The sequence below is a fragment of the Cherax quadricarinatus genome, chromosome 25 (genome assembly GCF_038502225.1).
Source record: "Cherax quadricarinatus isolate ZL_2023a chromosome 25, ASM3850222v1, whole genome shotgun sequence".
Classification (NCBI taxonomy): domain Eukaryota; kingdom Metazoa; phylum Arthropoda; class Malacostraca; order Decapoda; family Parastacidae; genus Cherax; species Cherax quadricarinatus.
Window position 1 is genome coordinate 2,346,621 of NC_091316.1, and position 21,557 is coordinate 2,368,177.

Consider the following 21,557-nt stretch of genomic DNA (forward strand, 5'->3'; position numbering starts at 1 on the left):
ATTGCTAGTGCTGAATGACTCATAATGACTTGGCGCTTTTTGAGAGCATAATACAGTATTTACATTTGTTCTATAATGAATAGCATTTGCAAATCTGTGATGTTCATGTAGCTACTTGAAAGTACTGGTCTCCTCATTTATTTAAATATTTATATTATGTGGTTAATGCAGATTACAAACAGGATGAGCCACAGAATCTCGCTTCGGGGCTCCATTCCATACATAATTACCGTTAGATTCTACTTAACTGCAAAAAGATTGTTTCCTGTGTGTCAGGTCTCCCAAGTACTTCTGGCAGTTTGGGAGACACACAGATGATGATAAAACTAAATGCAAATTATGTGATCAGGCATATGGTCACTGTCTTGAACACTATGTGCTTAACTGTCCACATACTGAGGAATACAGACAGTATAATAACCTATGTGACATGTCAAGATATCTTATTAATGAAAATAAGATACCAGATATACAAAGCAAATTTCCTAAATTTGCTTGTAACAGATAAGTGAACTGTAGATATGTAGATATAAACCCATATGTATTCCTGTTAACCCTTTTGGGGCCTAGTTCATAGGCCTTTTGTGTATCCATTTGCTCTTGCGCTACCGTCCACAGGATGGATATGGGGTGCACAATAAACTAGCCACTTTAGTAGCAAAATCTAATCTAATCCTGTGTGTCAGCCATTGTTTCATTATAACAGCTTTTCCTAATGTTTTCCTATGCATGAAATAACCTGGGCATCCAACTGACAAGAAAGGCTTATTAAATAACAGTCCATATGGAGAATCCACTGTATGCTGTGCCCGCAGTTAACATATTTATTTCATTAATCACTAGTATTACAATTTTGAGAGTAACTGATTGCTGAAAACATATTTACTGTACTCTATCATGGTTAGTTGGGCAATAAGGCTTTAAGTCTATCAACTTCACTACGGTTATTTAGTAAAGGCTGCAGGCAAGAATTTTATTAATCCCTAAAATAATGATTAACTTAAATTTTCAGCCTATATACGCTAAGGTAAATACACCACTCAAGGTATATGTGAATCTATCATATGGATTTTGGACTGATAAGTAATTAGGTTAAAATATAAAGCACACTTTTAAATATTTTAACATAAGATAAAGCAAAAACTACAAGCCTACATTTATTTAATGTGTGGAAAATACTGTATATATTTTCCGGAAATACGGTAATTTATAGGTAAATAGATGCCCTATATTGTATTTTTAAAAGAAGTATGATATCGAAAATGGTAAACCTGCGGCTGGGGGAGTCACTCGCCATCTTGGTTTTGAATTGGATACAACGTTAATATAATGGGAAGAATTTTTCGTGCTCTAGAGGTTAAAATTGGATTGACACCTCTCAAATAGGAGGCGAAATTGTTGGATGTGCATTCCTGCATAACTTGAGATATCAGACGACTGGACAAGACAGCTCCATGAACCTCAGATAAGCTCTCAAGATTTGTGTATAATTCTGGCCAGTGTTTTCATAAATTTAGCTAGTGAGGTTTTTCTGAGTATGATACAACTTAATATCTAGTCAAATTGGTTTGTGATATTAAGATATATTTTCATTCTGTTATGTATATGTGAATTTATATATAATCATTTTTTAATATACAGTCCACAAATTTATATATTTACCAGTATTCCTGGTGTATGTATATTTCATTTAATTAATAGGTCCAGAGCAACTTGTGGTTATGACAGTGGTAGGTATCGAAGGGGGACATTTTTTGCGACCTAGGTGTCCCAAATTCCTACTTGTCTAACTGATAAATAATAATTATCTGTTCATTTACTGTTATGTACATAATGATACATTCAGCTAAATGCAATTTTCCACATTTAATTTTCCCGTTGATCCTTCTTGAACCGGAGGTAATTAGTGAAGTCATTAATTGGTTAATTACTTAATAATTATATGTGAAATGACAGCAACGGGCAAATTAAATGTGGAAAATTGCATTTAGCTGAATGTATCATTATGTACATAACAGTAAATGAACAGATAATTATTATTTATCAGTTAGACAAGTAGGAATTTGGGACACCTAGGTCGCAAAAAATGTCCCCCTTCGATACCTACCACTGTCATAACCACAAGTTGCTCTGGACCTATTAATTAAATGAAATATACATACACCAGGAATACTGGTAAGTATATAAATTTGTGGACTGTATATTAAAAAATGATTATATATAAATTCACATATACATAACAGAAGGAAAATATATCTTAATATCACTCACCAATTTGACTGGATATTAAGTTGTATCATACCCAGAAAAACCTCACTAGCTAAATTTATGAAAACACTGGCCAGAATTATACACAAATCTAGAGAGCTTATCTGAGGTTCGTGGAGATGTCTTGTCTAGTCGTCTGATATCTCAAGTTATGCAGGAATGCACATCCAACAATTTTGCCTCCTATTTGAGAGGTGTCAATCCAATTTTAACCTCTAGAGCACGAAAAATTTTTCCCATTATATTAACGTTGTATCCAATTCAAAACCAAGATGGCGAGTGACTCCCCCAGCCGCAGGTTTCCCATTTTCGATCATACTTCTTTTAAAAATACAATATAGGGCATCTATTAACCTATAAATTACCGTATTTCCGGAAAATATATACAGTATTTTCCACATAATGAATACTATTTATTGATTTTTTAATAATAATAATAATAATAATAATTCGATAAGAAATGTACCTGACAGAGAATTCATTATTATTACATATTAGGGTAGATCAGGTTAACTGGGTTACTCAGAACTTGTGGATTTTTTTTACATAATTTTCCCAAATGTAGAACATATAAACGTAAATAGATAATAATGAGTATATTTGTGATGCTATTTGAACCCTTAGAGAAATTTTAAAGTGAAAGGGAGGGGTAGGGAGGGGGGGGGGGAGAACAGAGGCAGTGACACAGACGGGAAGGACGCCATAGTGAAACTGAATGTGTGAACACTGGTCTGTTAGTTGTGTAATGTAATCAGGCGTCATTGAGATCCAATTGGTGTATATCGGCCTCAATCCATAATTTAGAAATTGCTGACACGTTCCCACTGAAGAATTGGGATAAATAGTGGAAAACCCTAACAATTCAGCAACAATTATGGAGAAATAGAGGACTCCGATTCTTCCCAGCAGCATACCTTATCTAAGTGACGCTTACCCATAATGTCCAGTAGTTTTGCATTGGCCATCATAAATTCTAGCTGTTAGGGTAGCGTTAGGGTGTGTTCCAGAAATAATTATGATCCAATTACAATAAGTCAGTGGTAAGTGGTAATACGAATTTCTTTTCTAATAACACTATTGTATTATGTATTGTGCAATAGTTATATTCTGCATACCCCGCAAGCCAAATAATATACAGTCCACATTATTTTAGAATTTACCATTATTGGTATTAATGTTTAATACTGCAATTATTAATTTAATGTCAGGTCAAGCTTTTTTTGTGAGAGTGGTGATGGAGTGGGCATCGAAGAAGTGAGAGTCCTGTGACCTACAGTGACTAAGTCCCACTTACATCACCCAAATTACTTGCACAATAATTCAGGTAATACCCTGTAAACCTCTTGGAGGCAATTTCTCACATAATTCATAATGTTGCAAACTCATAATACTGCAAAAAAAGAGCCATTTGGAATGACATACTCACTAGAGAGGTGATGAGTGCAGTGGCTGGAGTCCTAAAGGTGGGCAGGGAACGCAGGAGCACGTAGAAACCCAATGCGAAGGCCACCAACACGAACACATACATAGCCATAAACTTTAGCACGTTCTTAGCCACAGTGGAGAACATGACGATGTAGACCCCACAGCTGGGGAACTGGCCAGTAAAAAGCATGAGCCGCACCCAGGCTAAGATTATAGCTATAGCACCAACCTGCTGCTGCCACAATGCTAGGCAACACACTGCCAGTTCCCCATTGGTTTCCATTTCATATGCTGAACGTCCTACCAGCAGCTGTGGGACACACAGTACTAGAGCAGCATCCAAGAGGTTCCCAAGGTTATAAATGTAAATGAAGGGGTTTTGTGTTACCTGGATAACTTCTCGAAGATCTAGTAAGGCAGAGAAGATAACCAAACACCACCAGGTTAAGCCCACTACACCCGCCTCCAGGGCCGTCCACCGACATACTGCTGTTGCTTTGCTGTTAGCATCCGTCGTGAGGTTTGTGATCTGTGCAGATGTGTTGCTGGCATCATTGGTATGCTCTGGGCAGTTGCTGGATGACAGCAGGAAGGCCGTGAGACTTAGAACAAAAAGAAAGTAGAAAATGACATTAGCCAGAAAGTATTTGCGAATTTTCGACCATTTAAGATGAAGGTAGGCCTTACAGAGAGGGTGGAGGAGGAGTCGTTTCCTTCCAGCCCAGAGAATGTAATGAAGCATGGCTACTTCTGAGTCTCCAAGCAGCGGTGACGGCAGCTCTGACTGAGGGTTTAATGGGGACTGGCGTTGAATTTCTCTGAGTTGCTGAGCATTTACAGAAAGGGGCCCGAAGTCAAAGTCAAGACGAAGATGAGGAGAGTCGCGAGCAGACGTATTGGCACACACTGACCTGTTAAGAGCTACTGGCACGAGAGAGGGAAAGCTTTCAACCATCCTCCACATAGCAAATCCATCCTGTACACAGCTGCCTTTAGCTACCAGCTGCTGAACAGCATGCAAGATGTGGTCTCTGGCTCCCGGACGACCAAACCACATAGTACGCCTCAAGGCCAGAGTGAGACCATTGTAGCCTTCGTCATTTTTGGCAGCCACTGAAGCCCCGTGTGACAGCAAAAGCTCCAAACATGTTCCGTCAAACTCGTCATCCACGTAGTTAACTTGTCTTTTTGCTGCCAAATGGAGAGATGTGTGACCCTGGGCATCTCGGGAATCTATATTAGATCCGAGTTCTATCATGGCCGCAACGGCGTCAAGAGACCTCGCCCCGAGTACTGCGCAGTGAAGAGGCGTCCGGCCTTCATTGTCCTTCAGATTGACTGTTGCTTTGTATGCACCAGCTGCAAGGACTCGGATAAGCTTGGCACTCCCTGCATGGGCGGCGTTGTGAAGGGGCAGGCGACCCTCTCCATCCCTCAGACCACAACGGGCTCCCGCGCTGAGTAGCAACTCCACCACTCCCACCATATTGCTGCTGCCGGGGTCCTGTTTGTCGCCTCGCGCAGCGTAGTGGAGAGGAGTGCTGGCGTGTGTGTCGAGAGGATCTACATGGGCACCACGAGACAAGAGAAGTCTCACTGTGGAGAAGTGACCACCACCAGCAGCCATGTGTAGAGGTGTGGCCCCAGTTGCATCCGCTATACTCACGTTAGCTCCTGCACCTAATAGCTCCGCCACGGCTTCCACAAACCCATATTCAGAGGCACATATGAGCGGAGTCTTGTTACCAAGTGCCGGTTCGCGGTAATTGACAGGGAGACCCTGCAGTAACTGGTCTCGAACTCCTTGAACGTATCTTGTCTTCAGCGCTTCTAAAAGTGCAAGGAAACGTACGTCGGGTTTTGGACCTCTGCTTAGGGGTGTCCCCGGGATTGAATCCTCCCAGGAAACATAGCGAAACAGAGGTTTCCTTCCTGTCATGATCACTGATGCACAGAACACACCATGCCACTACTAGCCCAGTATCCAAGAGTAGTGACGCTTTATGCAACAGTTCCACTCGTCTATTGTCATTTGGTTTCCACTGAAAGCCAGCCCTTACTTTATTATATAATTCCCTGCTGAGTGAGCAAGTAATACTGTTTAAACACCCCAGAAACTCCGAAGTTCCCAGCCAGTAATTCCAAGTCACAAACATGGAGGTTGTAAGATCAATGATGATGCCGTGGCGATCGCTCTTCGTCACTCCGTATCTGTTCAAAAAAAATGTGAGGTTAGTGAAACGGAGATCAAAGAAAGTATGTTGAAGGTCCCAGTATAACTAGTATAACTGATTAGTGACCCTGTCCCCCCCCCTCCCGAAAAAAAAAGCTAAAGGTGTGTGTGTCAAGTAACACACGATGAGCATGAGGCTCGCATTAAGAATATATCTTAGAAAGTGATAATTTTTTACTGGGTGATCCTGTAAAGTAGCTAAAGGCCTGTCGAATGACCAAAAGCTCCCATTGTGTGGACCATCATATGAGCAAGACCAGCATCAAAACAAATTTTCCTATTTTTTGGACAAACAAAACATTCTCTCCCCTTCCCTTGCATTGGAAACATAGCTAGCTTTTGTTATCATATTGTCAGAATATAGATGTATAATGCGCGTGTATCTAATTTTATTAAAAAAAAAAATGCGTCTGGTTGAATGGCATGATTCTAATGACTATAGTGAGAAATGCCATTAAAATCTTTGCCTAGGGAACACCTGGTTAGCGAAGGTGACCAGGGAAATGTATATGGTACAACTTTTAGTCATTTTCTGGCCAATGTAAATATTTAGTTGGTGAAAGAAATTACTAAAACAAAACATACAGCTTAGTGAGAGCAATGTTTGTAGAGAAAATAAAGGAAAGCTCACTGATATTTCACTAACATGTAATTTTATAAATTTAAAATATTATCAACAGGAACTTAAGTAAAAGCAAAAGTCCACATCATGACTCGACGAAATACGATAATGGTTTTAGTCTGTAAATTCAATATGTTAAAAAAAAAAAAAAAAGGCCACGGTATGGCACAGATATGTTGATGACTTTTGTCGCAATCTGGAAAGAGTAATGGGGTCCTGTTGACAGTGTTTTGGAAACATTAATGTAGTAATCTAATTTCCAACATAAATTTAGAATGGAAGAATATATATATATATATATATATATATATATATATATATATATATATATATATATATATATATATATATATATATATATATATATATATATATATATATATATATATATATATATATATATAAACTTGAAAAATAAAGAAAAAATGGAATATCAGAGAAACACTAGTTCCGATTTGACCTTGAGTACAGGTAACATCTCAGTAAATCTGATCTTACATTTCCTTACCTTCAATTATGCAAAATCATCTATCACATCATCAAAATCAATGATTTTCCCTATATAGGCTTATTTGTACTTTGTTAATATATGATAGGCTATATAAAACGAAGGATACTTTTCTTATGTTGGTGCAGCACTGTTTTGGTCATTAGTGTCACCTTTAGAGGCTCTATGGTGTCACCCCCTAAATGGTGTCACCCGGGGCGGCCCGCCCCCCCTTACGACGCCTCTGATAAATTGCCCATTGACTTAAAAGTCATAATATAGGAATCTCCCACGCTGCAAGGCTGAGGACCGGGGACCAGGGTCCGGGGCCCCGGGTTCGGGGTCCTGGGACTGGGGTTCGGTACCAAGCTCTGGTAAACAACCTTGGGAAGTCACCACCTGGGAATTCCCAGGTGGTGGTGTCAACACTCACCCGGTGCTGACACTTGCCAAGCGCAGAACCCGTAAGGGTGAGGGCATATAGCTCCTGGGGAAAGGGAGGCAATCATGTTTCATTCGAGGAATGGAAGGGTGGCTTAAATTTCTTGGATGAAGAGACCCTCAGCAGCATCAAGGCAGCTCTGCGCATGTAAATATACAAGGAAAGAAATCGTGCGTCTGGAACCATTGTCTATAAATAACAAGTAGTGAAGACGAAGCTGTGAATTATTATTATTATTATTATTATTATTATTATTATTATTATTATTATTATTATTATTATTGTTGTTGCTATAACTTTATTCTGATTATTATTATCATTCATATAACTTTATTATTATTATTATTATTATTAATGTTGTTGTTACGGAGAAACGCTAAAACCGTAAGAATCCTTACAGCGCCTGGACAGTGGAAGGTAATTTGGTTTGATCCGAGGTAGGGAAAGGTAGCTGCTGTTACAAAGGTTTGATTAAAGCCATAGGAACAAGAGAAAGTTTTTACTATCAGCAATGTCTGAGTGTGGAACATCCTCTACTGCAAGGTCATCTATTGTTACTTCTTGATCATTAGCATAACAATAATAAATTAAAAAAACCTACGTTATAAGGATTTTTCTGTACTATTCATTATTTTAATTTGCTGCTATGGTGTGAGATTTCATCTGTATTGAAGTGCCATCTTCTGTACCATATTCCTTCTTTCCATTATACAATACAATACCATTTTTATTATGAATATGATGGTATACAATACTGAAAGGTTGATAAGACGCGCGTGCAAGTTATAGGTATCTTTATTTTTGAAACGTTACGCCTACACAGTAGGCTTCGCCAGTCAAATACAGAGGCAGTAGGTGTAGTGGCGAAATGAAGATGATGTAATCAGTCCTTCAACCTCGGAGAAAAAAGTGTTTGAGGTGTTAAGTCCCTCAGTCTGGAGAAGAGTTAAGATCCGTGATCTGGATTCGCAACTCTTTTTTAAGGACGAGGGACTGACCACTTCAAATACTTTTTCTCCAGGGTTGATGGGTTGATTTCAACTTTCACCCAACTTCTGTACATGGATCTTAATCGCCAACTTGTCTTTAATTTATACCATTTTCAACATTGTTACTTCCTGAACCTCACCATTTTCCTTTTATGTGTCCCCTGTGTGTCCTCAATTCTATGGGTTTGATGAAGCTTCGTCACAGCGAATCGGAAGATTAATTAGGTATAATTTTACACAGATAGGAACGAATACATTTTCTACTACTCCTGATACTACTACCACTGATACTACTACAATAGCTACTACTACTTCAAGGACTACAAATGCTGCTACTACTTCTACTACTACTTCTAATAGTACTATTACCACCATCATTGCTGCTTCAACCACTACTACCACTAGTCTACATATACGACCACAACTACTACCTTCCATAATAACATATATAAATTACCTAAAACCAACAAAAATTAACTAAGTGATTTTTATTTCCATTGGTTGTAACCGTAGCCGTAGTAAATGTCTCATCACTTGCTCTTCTGCCCTATTACCTAATAGAATAAATCACGTTAAGAATGTGTTAAGACAATGTGAGCGGCTTTCATGAACATAAAAGAAGTAACAATACAGTCTCAAGTTGCCTGGGTACGCACACATGCTGTTTGTAAACAAACCTGCAACCCTCCCACACCTCTAAGAGACAACTGGAGTCTCACAGAAGCTAAGATCACCTTACAAATACCTCTCAGATGCTGAGATCACTTTACTAACACTTCTTAGAGGCTAAGATCAACTTACTAACACCTCTTAGATGCTGAGATCACCATACTAAAACCTCTTAAATGCTGAGATCACCTTACTAACACCTCCTAGATGCTGAGATCTCCTTACTAACACCTCTCAGAGGCTGAGATAATCCTCCGGGTGTAGCGCTTCCCCTTGATTATAATAATAATAATGAGATTACCTTGCTAACACTTCTCAGAGGGTGAGATCACCTTACTAACACCTTACAGAGGGTGAGATCACCTTATTATTACAGAGGGTGAGATCACGTTACTAACACCTTACAGAGGGTGAGATCACGTTACTAACACCTTACAGAAGGAGAGACCACGTTACTAACACCTTATAGAGGGTGAGATTACGTTACTAACACCTTACAGAGGGTGAGATCACGTTACTAATACCTTACAGAGGGTGAGATCACCTTACTAGCACCTTACAGAGGGTGAGATCACCTTACTAACACCTTACAGAGGGTGAGATTACGTTACTAATACCTTACAGAGGGTGAGATTACGTTACTAACACCTTACAGAGGGTGAGATCACTTTACTAACACCTTGCAGAGGGTGAGATAACCTTACTAACACCTTACAGAGGGTGAGATCACCTTACTAACACCTTACAGAGGGTGAGATCACGTTACTAATACCTTACAGAGGGTGAGATCACCTTACTAGCACCTTACAGAGGGTGAGATCACCTTACTAACACCTTACAGAGGGTGAGATTACGTTACTAATACCTTACAGAGGGTGAGATTACGTTACTAACACCTTACAGAGGGTGAGATCACTTTACTAACACCTTGCAGAGGGTGAGATAACCTTACTAACACCTTACAGAGGGTGAGATCACCTTACTAACACCTTGCAGAGGGTGAGATAACCTTACTAACACCTTACAGAGGGTGAGATTACGTTACTAATACCTTACAGAGGGTGAGATTACGTTACTAACACCTTACAGAGGGTGAGATCACTTTACTAACACCTTGCAGAGGGTGAGATAACCTTACTAACACCTTACAGAGGGTGAGATCACCTTACTAACACCTTACAGAGGGTGAGATCACCTTATTATCATTTCACTGAGGCAACAAAGGTTAAGATCACCTCACTAACACGTCACAGAAGCTAAGATTACCTTACGATCATCGAAACCTTCTTACAACGTGAGGATAATGAAAAACTGAAATAATGATAACTTTGTAAATTACCTCCATAAACCGTTCTAATATATCAATAAAATAGTAATATTAATGGTATACACTAGCGACCAGTAGATGAGTTACATTCACTTGTTAGACGAAGAATGAGGGGAGACCTGATTGAAGTGTATAAGTGGAAGATAGGTATTAATAAAGGGGATATTAATAAGGTCTTGAGGATGTCTCTCCAAGAGAGAACCCGCAGTAATGGATTTAAATTAGATAAGTTTAGATTTAGAAAGGACATAGGAAAGTATTGGTTTGGAAATAGGGTAGTTGATGAGTGGAACAGTCTACCTAGTTGGGTTATTGAGGCTAGGACTTTGGGTAGTTTCAAATCTAGGTTGGATAAGTACATGAGTGGGAAGGGTTGGATTTGAGTGGGACTTTCACATCAGAGCTTATTTCTTGGGTAGCATTGAAAATTGGGTTGGGTAAATGTTTTGTTAGTGGGATGAATTGTAAAGGACCTGCCTAGTATGGGCCAGCAGGCCTCCTGCAGTGTTCCTCCTTTCTTATGTTCTTATGTTCTTATGGACAACAGTGTGGCATCCTCACTGAAGGGACGTGTCTCCAGCGAAGCAGACTTCTTCAGTCGAAATACAGAGGTAGCAGCCAAAGTCGTGGAGATGTAGATACGAGGAGATGAGTCCCTCGATCTGGAGAAGAGGTAACTAAGTTTGAGGTGGTCAGTCCCTCAGCTCCAACTTACTTCTTCTCCAGGCTGAAGGACCGATCACTTTGTGTCTACATCTACACGATTTCTGTATTTTGACTGAAGAAGCCAAGTGAGGAGGCGAAACGTCTCGTCAATCAAGATCTGAAAACAAAGAAAATGCGTAAGGCTTTAGGATATAAAGGGATATAATTGTTTCTTCTCATCAGTAGTTGTTGGTGGGTTGGTAACTGTCTTGCTTCACACACCGAGTGTCCGTGGTTCAATCCCCAGCAAGGGTGGAGGGGTTGGGTATGTTTCCTTACACTTGCTGTTCTTGTTCACCTAGCAGTAAGTAGGTACCTGAGTATTAGCCGACTGGTGTGGGTCGCATCCTGGGCGACAAGACTGTAGTGCCCCAGTGGAAATAAGACAGACAATTCTCGACGACGCACTGACTTTATTAACGGGTTATCCTGGCTAACCTTCCGGGTTAAAAATTCCAAATAAATCTTAATCTGGTTCATTACCTTGTACCTAGTTCAGCCATCAAAACTTTGGAGCCCGGTCCCTGGACCCATTGTGTACCTCTGTAATCTGTAAATACCTTTGTAACTTGTCATGATTGTGACTAGACCTACCTGGAGTTCATTACCTTTGTAAATTGTGAGTTCATTACCTTTGTAAATTGTGAATTCATTACCTCTGTAACTTGCTCAGCAATCAAAACTTTGAGGCCCAGTCCCTGGACCCATTATGTACCTCTGTAATCTTTGACTACCGCCCACAGGATGGGTATGGGGTGCATAATAAACATATTAAACTAACTAAACTCTGGCTACGTGCGGAGAGTAGTAACAACCTAGTTGATCAGTCCTTGATCCACTGGGAGGCCTGGTCGTGGACCGGGCCGCGGGGGTGTTGATCCCCGGAATACCCTCCAGGTAGACGAGGGTCAGTGATCTGAGAATACTTTAATATCTAAAACAAGGAATAAACTTTCGGTGTATATACACTGAGACAACTCGGAGTGCACATCCGTGAGGGTGTTGGGAGTCTGATATGACCTTTGGGATGGGAGTGTCATCGCCCAGTAGTGTACTACTCTGTTTCTCCTAGCTTGAACAACCATGATTGGGATCCTTATGTTCTTAAGAGTTACAGCAATTACTGTAATAATGCAGTTTGTGTATATTTATATTTTAGCTGATATCAGTGGAACTAGCTAATTCCAGATCGTGAATATATATTTTAATAACAATGTGTGTGTGTGAGAAAGAGAGAAAGAAAGAGAGAGAAGAGAGAGAGAGAGAGAGAGAGAGAGAGAGAGAGAGAGAGAGAGAGAGAGAGAGAGAGAGAGAGAGAGAGAGAGAGAGAGAGAGAGAGAGAGAGAGAGAGAGAGAGAGAGAGAGAGAGAGAAAGAGACAGAGCTAGCGAGAGAGAGAGAGAGAGAGAGAGAGAGAGAGAGAGAGAGAGAGAGAGAGAGAGAGAGAGAGAGAGAGAGAGAGAGAGAGAGAGAGATCGTTCAAATTTTATTTATTTTCGTTTCAAGACTACATTAGAGCATATTAATTCTTTAAACAGGAGCCTTGTCCTGAAGGCGGATCTCGAGCAGCAGAAGTGAAGGTAGTGCAGCGTGATGTTGATGATGTTGTTATATTCAGTACATGTAAAACGTCACAACTAAACACTTAAAGGGCAGCAGCAGCAGCAGCATCGACCACATACCACCTCACAAGACACAGACACCCTCTCAGTCACAGGTCGCTATATTATCACTCTACACTTCCTCGCCACTACGTTTGAAGTGCCAACCATTTATTTGTATCTAAACCTCCAGCGTAGTCAAGAAAGTCACCTTTTATTTACATATTACTTACATTAAAAGTTAGCAATGGTCTTGCGAGCATACAAGTGTTATGGGCACATATATATATTATATATAGTGTAAAAAATGGGGTAACTCGCAAGCCAAAGTAGTGAATATCTTAGCACTAATACCTTAAATATTGGCTAACATTGTAGCTTTAATTAGCTTCAAACTCTATACTGTACTGACTATACTGACAATTTTTTTAAATGACTTTCAATAAGTACTGCTTGCAAGGTACAAATGATGGAATAAACCTGTACAGTTCTGTGCTCCTAAAACTTTAAACAAATGTGAATGTCAAGGAGTAAAGCTCAAAGATATGGGTAGAAATACACAATATGCAAAATGAACATTTGAGACAATAAAAGTTTCTTCTGCATATTTTCATTAAATCTATTAAACATATGTATTCTAAAATTAATCTCCCATCAAAAACATTTACATTTTTGAAGCAAAATTTGACAAAGAGGAACAGAATAACTTCTGTACAACAAGCAAAATTTATCAATGGTTTAGCATATTTTATGAATGTTCACCAATAATAAAATTACAATATATGTGTTGTTTATTTAATTAATCTCAGAAACAGTGAAATTCAAGTCACAACAATTAGCAATCAGAGTATCTTTTTTAACGTTAAAGCCAGATCTACTTGCTGCCATGTTATGACAACGAGATGATTCGTAACCTGACACGACCATTAATTCCTCTTCCTATGACTGGATTAAAGAGGAACTATAAGTGCCTGGATTGTATCACAATGGAAGTTGTGAGCATCACGCAACACGAGTAAAGCCTCTAATGCGAGTCTTAACAAATATGTTTCAGGTACGCAAACAGTTTTTAAGCCTCTCAGATCTAAAGTGTAACAAAAGATCCTAAGTTAAATTTCTAAATTTTATACCAATCGTTAAAATTTATGATGAGGATGGACCTGGAATTCCAAGTGCAGTCACTGAGGGAAGAAAGCTCTAAGAAAACTACTTGCATCGTAAAGAAGTTTTATATATTAAAACCATTCACTTGAGAAGTGATATATTATCAAAGAATAAGACTGAGCAGAGTTAAAGCTGACGTCAGTTCTTAGCGGCATAAAACCTGGCTGGCTCATTGCTAAGTTTAAGTCTTTATTACACTATTGTATCTGTATCTTTTACATATATATATATATATATATATATATATATATATATATATATATATATATATATATATATATATATATATAGAGAGAGAGAGAGAGAGAGAGAGAGAGAGAGAGAGAGCATTGGAATCTTGTCCAGTTCTAATGCTATATTTATGTTGTTTTAATCTTAGTTCGAGACGTTTACCAGTTTGACCGTAATAAACTTTATCGCAAATTTTACAAGGAATCTTATAGACACATCCATCAGCATTTTGGGGGGAATTCTTTATCAAAAGTTTTTTTTTTACTGTATCAAGATTTTTAAATACGACTTTAATATTAAGTCTTAAGAAGAGAAGGTATATCAACCAAGTTTTCATGGTAAGAGAGAACCAACATATTTTTAGTTGAATAAGGCTGGTTGTCCCAAAAAGGGACAGTGTTCTCTTTAATAATTATGAGTCGCGCGTCAGGTGTTGCTTTGTTGTGGGATGTGATAGTGAGGTGTGGGCTAGACCCTTTATGTGCCTTCCTCTGATGCATTACTTTTATTGTTCCTTGATAATGTGAGTAGTCACGAAAGCGCTTGGAATTTCTCTGTTCTTTCACAGTGGTTGTTTTGCATATGCTGAAATCACCTGTTAACTGTGATCTTATTGCATATATATATATATATATATATATATATATATATATATATATATATATATATATATATATATATATATATATGCAATAAGATCACACACCTACACACACACATATATATATAAATATATATATATATATATATATATATATATATATATATATATATATATATATATATATATATATATATATATGTATACATGTCATGCCGAATAGGTATAACTGGTCAATTAGCAAGAACTCATTTAAAATTAAGTCCTTTCTAAAAATTAATCTTATACGCTTAGATATATATTTTTTCATTTATGTTAATGTAAAAATTAATATTTTGTACCAAAAGAACCTTAGAAAACTCACCTAACCTTATTTTAACAAGCGCAATATAATTTAGCCTAATCTAACTCAATATATTTTAGGTAAGTTTACAATAATTTAACAGTAAACGAACACATTGAAATATATATTTTTCGTTAGGTTCAGAATGAGTTTTGCGAATTTATTGCGTACACAAATTTTCGCTTGCCTTATTCGGCAAGAGCGTTGCTATTTAAGCCAAAATATCATCTCCAGATTTTGCATTACCCCGAAGGTGTTAGCGCTTCCCCCATGTGTATCATAACAATCAGTCAGTAATTGTTTGATGTTGTTTGGGTAGCGGGTGTTAGCGGTGAGTTCAAAACCTCCACTCACTAACGACACACACAAGGCGCACCATTCACGTCCACCACAGGGAATTTGTACTAAATGACCTGCTGGGCGTGATGTTCCGTAGTGTAGGCAGTGAGTGGTCCAGCCACGAACCCAGGGTAGCCAGCACACGCTGGCCCAGACCTGTACGCAGGACAGTCAGGAGTACACGCTGACCCAGACCTATACGCAGGACAGTCAGGAGTACACGCTGACCCAGACCTTTACGCAGGACAGTGGTCAGTACACACCGACCTGTACGCAGGACAGTCAGGAGTACACGCTGACCCAGACCTTTACGCAGGACAGTCAGGAGTACACGCTGACCCAGACCTGTACGCAGGACAGTCAGGAGTACACGCTGACCCAGACCTTTACGCAGGACAGTCAGGAGTACACGCTGACCCAGACCTTTACGCAGGACAGTCAGGAGTACACGCTGACCTGATGAATAAGACACAGATGGGTATCTTTAATATTGAAACGTTTCGCGTACGCGGAAGTCTTCTCCTTTTCAATAATATAACGATGCCCAACTTTTGCACGTCTTAATCATCAACTTGTGGGTATTATATACCATTTTCAACCTATACCCAGGGCAGTGCATGAGTGTCCCCCCATCCCGCCCAGTCCATCCACTGGCCACTACAGACACAAGGACATTCATTATCCCCTAGCTATGCACTTCACTGCCCATCTCACAAACCACCCACTTAACATTTTTGATATACCTTTGATGTACCTATGATGGGTTTCGAGTTTTCCTACTCTCGGAGCCCGACCCGGGACCAGACTTGTCTTGTGCTTGCCTGGTCAACCAGACTGTTGCTGCTGACTCACATCTATCAAAGCCTGTTTAATCTGGCAACTGGAGGTATTTATCCAGTTTCCTCTTGAAGACTTCTCCACTTGTTCCAGCAGTGTTTCTGATATCTTCTGGTAAGACGTTGAATAATCTGGAACCAAGGATGTTGATACAATGTTCTCTTATTGTAAGTAAGTTTATTCATGTATACACAAATACAGTTACATAGATTATCATACATAGCAGCATATATGTAGAATACCTGGGATAACCCAAAAAAGTCAGCCAGAGTGACTTATTTCCATTGGGGTCCTTTTACCTTATTATAATATAATGGTTGTAATATCTTACTATTATTCTATAATGAAGATAATATCTTATTATCATACTAAAAAGACTATCTACTACACGAGGGTCATTAAGACCATCTACAATACGAGAGTCATTACTAGTAATAAGGCAACATTACATGTGTGTTAGCTAAAAAATGAAAAATCATTCCCCTCCTTTTCTGTTGCTGCATTCATCAGACACCTTTTGTCACTCTTCTTGAACTGGTTCATGCTATGACTGACTGTGACATGTGCAGGTAGTCTGTGCTATTCCTTTATTGCTGTACAATAAAAGGTGTTTGAAGCTTGGCCACTGACTGTGGGTACTACAAAGTTGTGCTCTCTTTCCCTAGTACTATGATTGCTCTGGTTCCCAACCTTGACAAAATTGGCAGCAAGATATTCTGGACACTGTTTGTGAGCAATTTTATAAACATGATTTAGCTTCAGTTGTTTTACTCTGTCTTCAACATTCAGCATATCCAACTGCTGTAATTCATTCTGGTCTACATGCTCTCTTGGAACCAGGCCCAGGATGAATCTTACAATTTTGTTCTGGGTGATTTGCAGTCTATCTTTCAGTCCTTTTGTCAAGGCAGAGTACCATGAAGAGCAAGCGTAATCCATGTGACACTGTTTAAGGGCTAGACATAGGGTCCTGCGAGCCTCAGTAGGTAGACACTGTGCTTGTCCATAGAGGAACTTCAGTCTGGCATTCTCTTTCTTTACTTCACTGTTCCCTATCAATTCTCCTAACATGCATGGGTCAAAGGGGATTCCCAGATATTTTACTGAGGAAACCAAAGTGATGGGCTCCCCATTATGCTGGACATTAAAATTATTTACCCTTCTCTGTTTATGTTTTGTGCCAAGGAGAATGGCTTCAGTTTTCCTGAGATGTAATGATAGTTTATTGTCTACTAACCATTTGCTGCAGGACTCCAGTTCCAGTGTTAATACATTAGCTATATCTTGTGGGTCTCTACCTGACACTAACAGAGCACTGTCATCTGCATACAGTAGGAGTTTGCACTTGACAATGATAGGCATATCATTAACATAGCATAAGAATAATAAGGGACCCAGAATACTACCTTGGGGAACTCTACATGCTATCGGCAAGGGTTCTGATTCCGTTTTGTTGATTTTGACAATTTGTCTCCTGTTGCTAAGGTAGGACTTAAACCAGTCTACAGATCCTGTACTGATAGCTTGAAGTTTCTTACATAATATATTGTGGTTGACAGTATCGAAGGTCTTTTGCAGGTCTAAGGTTACCATACCTATGAGGTTCCCCATTAACATTTCAGTTCTCAAGTAATCCATCAGATAAATTAGGGAGGTGTCAGTTGAATGAGATCTTCTAAATCCCGATTGATAGCTATGGAGAATGTTGTTGTCATTAAGGTACTTAACTACAGTGGACCCCCGGTTAACGAACTTTTTTCATTCCAGTAGTATGTTCAGGTGCCAGTACTGACCGAATTTTTTCCCATAAGGAATATTGTGAAGTAGATTAGTCCATTTCAGACCCCAAACAGACACGTACAAACGCACTTACATAAATACACTTACATAATTGGTCACATTTGGAGGTGATCGTTATGTGGGGGTCCACTGTACTTGACAGTACACCGCCTTCTGTAAAATTTTGGATATTATACTGAGTATACTAACAGGCCTATAGTTGCTTACATCAGACCTATTATTTTTCTTGTAGAGAGGAGTAACTCTGGCCTCCTTGAACCCCTCCGGTATGGTATTAGTGGTGATAGACAAATTTATTATGTGAGCAATAGGGATTGACAGTTCAGAAGCACCATCTTTTAGGAACTTAGATGGGATGTTATCTGAGCCGGTGCTCTTAGTTGGGTTTAACCTGCTTAGTTCTTTTTGAATAAAGTCATGAGATACACTTAGTAGTTGACAGCTGTTTGGGGTTACCGTTTTATTGGTATAGTATGTTTGAAACTTATCAGAGTCTGTGTTAAAGGCATTTGATGCAGCTGGTAGTTTACTTACTAGTATTGATGCAACAGATGCATAGTAGGAATTAAAACAATTTGCCACCTTAGATGTTTTGTGGCATACCTTGTTATTGATAGTGAGTACTATATTAGACCTATCTTCTGGTTTATGGCTATACCCCAGCTGTTTTAGTTGTTGCCAGAGCTTTCTGGGGTTATGTTTATACTCTTCAATTTTTGAGCAATAGTGCTTTGCCTTTGCTCCTTTTATAAGTCTCTGCACTCTGTTCCTCACCCTTTGGAATTCATTTAGTGCTGCAATATCCTGTCTGTTTGCTTTAAGTCTTTTTAGCAGCTGGTCTCTGAATTTCATATTATCTAATATCTCAGTAGTCATCCAGGGTTCACTTCTTTGTTTAATCCTAACCTCTTTAACTGGTGCAATATTATCAAGGATGATAGTGAACATTGTTTTGAATTTTTCCCAGGCATCGTTTATGTCCCCACAACTTGTTATCTCTGTCCAGTTTCTTTACTGTAGTTTCTAGTTGACCTCATTTTTATTGTTCTGTGTAGGTCTATCCTATCCCTAGTGATTTTCCTGGTGCAGTAAATGATGAAATGATCACTAAGGCCTGTGGTAATGATGCCTGACTGACGGTTACAGAGTATGTGGTCAGTTATGGTGGCTGTGAACTGTGTGATCTGGGTTGATGCATTAATTAGTTGAGTGTAACTATTTAAATCTAGAATTTGCTTATACCTTTTGCATAGCCCATTATTTTGCTGTTGAAAACAGATATTGAAGTCACCCAGTATTATTGTCTTGCAATTGTTTTCAAGTCTGGACAAGACTCTGGAAAAGTCTACTAAGAACTGGTCCTGGGTGGGAGGGCGGTAACTAATTCCTACTATGATGGGTTTAGTCTTGGGAAGCAGCACTTTAAACCATAGAATCTCCAGTTTATTGTTATTTAAATCAGGTCCTGGGTTGTAAGCTAAGTCATTTCTAATGTAGGCACATACCCCACCATCCTTTCTGTTCCTATCTATGCGTTTTATATTGTAACCTTCTATTTTGACCTCATCATCAGTCACCATATCATACAACCAGGATTCAGAGATGGATATAACTGCTGCTAGCTAGAATCCTAATCTCTGCCAATTTTGGAAAAAAGGATCTTGCATTCACATGAATAAAGTGAAGGCCTGTTTTCATAAAACAATTATAATCATCAGTATATGACAAGGGGTCATCTGTATTAAAATTAGGTAAATCAATGTCATCATTGCTAAAGGGTAACTGTGCCAGAGTGCATTTATTACACACAAAATGACTTCTGGCACTGTTACTATAATTGTACATACATCCATCATGCACCCACCCTTTACACGTTTTACATAAAGTGTCTTTTCTGTTTTTCTTTTGTGCTTTAGTGCAGTGTATGCACCTGTTTGGTAGTGTTTGAGATAATAAGAATGGCTGTATTGTCTCACATTGACCTATGTATGCATCACATATGGGATTAAGGTTATCATTCCTAGCTACTAGACCGTCATTATCACCGCATTTATCTGTCTATTTTGCCTCTGCACAATAATTTGAGGTCCTGGAGTAATTTGGATATCACCACTTAAGAGTGCTACAATAAGAGCTGTGTGCCACTGTTTTTGTTTGGGTATGCAGTGTTGCCATACCTTGCAGCGATAGTGACATTTACATTTCTTGTAGGATGGCAACTGTTGGGCTTTTACTGTCCGGGATGATTACTCCATTCTAGCCCTCATGACTGATTTCTTTTTTCATAGAATTGCAGGAGAAAGGTAAATATAATTATGACAGCCTATATCCCCCAATGCCTGCCATTTTCACTCTTCACTCTTTTTCTCATATAAATAAGATTTATTTCTCTTTTCCAGTCACCTAGCAAACCCTAGTATCTGCTTTAGCAATCACCACTGAATTACTAGTAAATTTTCTACTTCAAAATGACTCTCTTCACTCCTCACTTATCCCTTAACTCCACAAAACCTTTTCACTTATCCCCTTATTTCACACTCCCCTTCACGCCTCACTTCACAGTCCAAAGATTCCTTAGTCGTTGCTGACGGTGCTTTATATACATAAGAACATAAGATTGGAGGAACACTGCACGAGGATAATTACCAGGTTCCTATTTTCTACGTTAATATCTAGAACTTTTAATGAATTCAACAGTTCAATGAAACAGAAAGTATCTTTCACATAGAGTCCTGCTCCTCCCTGTGACCTGCTAACTCTGTCACAACTATACATATTATAGTTTTTATCGTTATCTCACCGTCCAAAACATCCCTTGAAGGTATTTCTGTAAATACTCCAAACATGCTATTCCTTTCTATGAAGAGTCCCCCCCCCCAAAAAAAAAAAAATAGCTAACGTTTAACGTTGTCTCTTTTATTTGATCTCTGATCCTAAAAGTTTGCAAAAATGAAGCAGGATTTACCATTTGGGATGTTCTGGTTTACTGTGGGTTTTATTAGTACCACTGGTTATATACCACCTCGTATGACACCTGGTGTATATATCCCTGCTTTCTCCAGTAATGGTTTGACCCTGTTGAGTGTATGACTGGCTTGATTTTTCCCACTGCTGTGCACCTCTGTACCACCTGTTGTTCTTCCTGTTGGTTCCCTTTTCTGGATCTGATCGTTTCTCTCTTCCTCGAAAAGAGAATGCTGTTAGTTGTCCACACCCCTGCTTTCTCAGTAGTGTAGTGTTCCTTTCACGTGGTAGTCAGGGCAACTGAAACCATAACATTCTCTGTGTTGCATTAAGGATTTGCACATTTTTGGATGGAAGTACCTGCATTCCTCTTTAAAGGCAACACTTTTTCCTTCCTTAGCACACTAAACATAGTCTGGTGTGTTGATACCAGCGTTCTTTCCCGTACATGTACATCACTTAGCGTAGTACTGGCAAATTTTCTTAATGCCTACACTGTCTGTGGTAGACT

The 21,557-nt window shown here is 39.0% G+C and overlaps 1 protein-coding gene across 2 annotated transcripts in view; it reads right to left on the reverse strand.

The window, feature by feature from the left end:
- The window catches only part of LOC128690065 (transient receptor potential channel pyrexia-like), a 44,691-nt gene that overhangs the window by 19,482 nt on the left and 3,652 nt on the right, over positions 1–21,557 (reverse strand). Inside the window, exon 2 of one of the 2 annotated variants that reach the window (XM_070088553.1) lies at positions 4,082–5,904. In XM_070088553.1, the coding sequence (XP_069944654.1) occupies positions 4,082–5,632 (1,551 nt within the window). In that variant the 5' untranslated portion in view covers positions 5,633–5,904. Of the gene's footprint in view, positions 1–3,694; positions 5,905–21,557 lie in introns of both variants that reach the window. The other variant, XM_053778627.2, reaches the window with a different exon arrangement.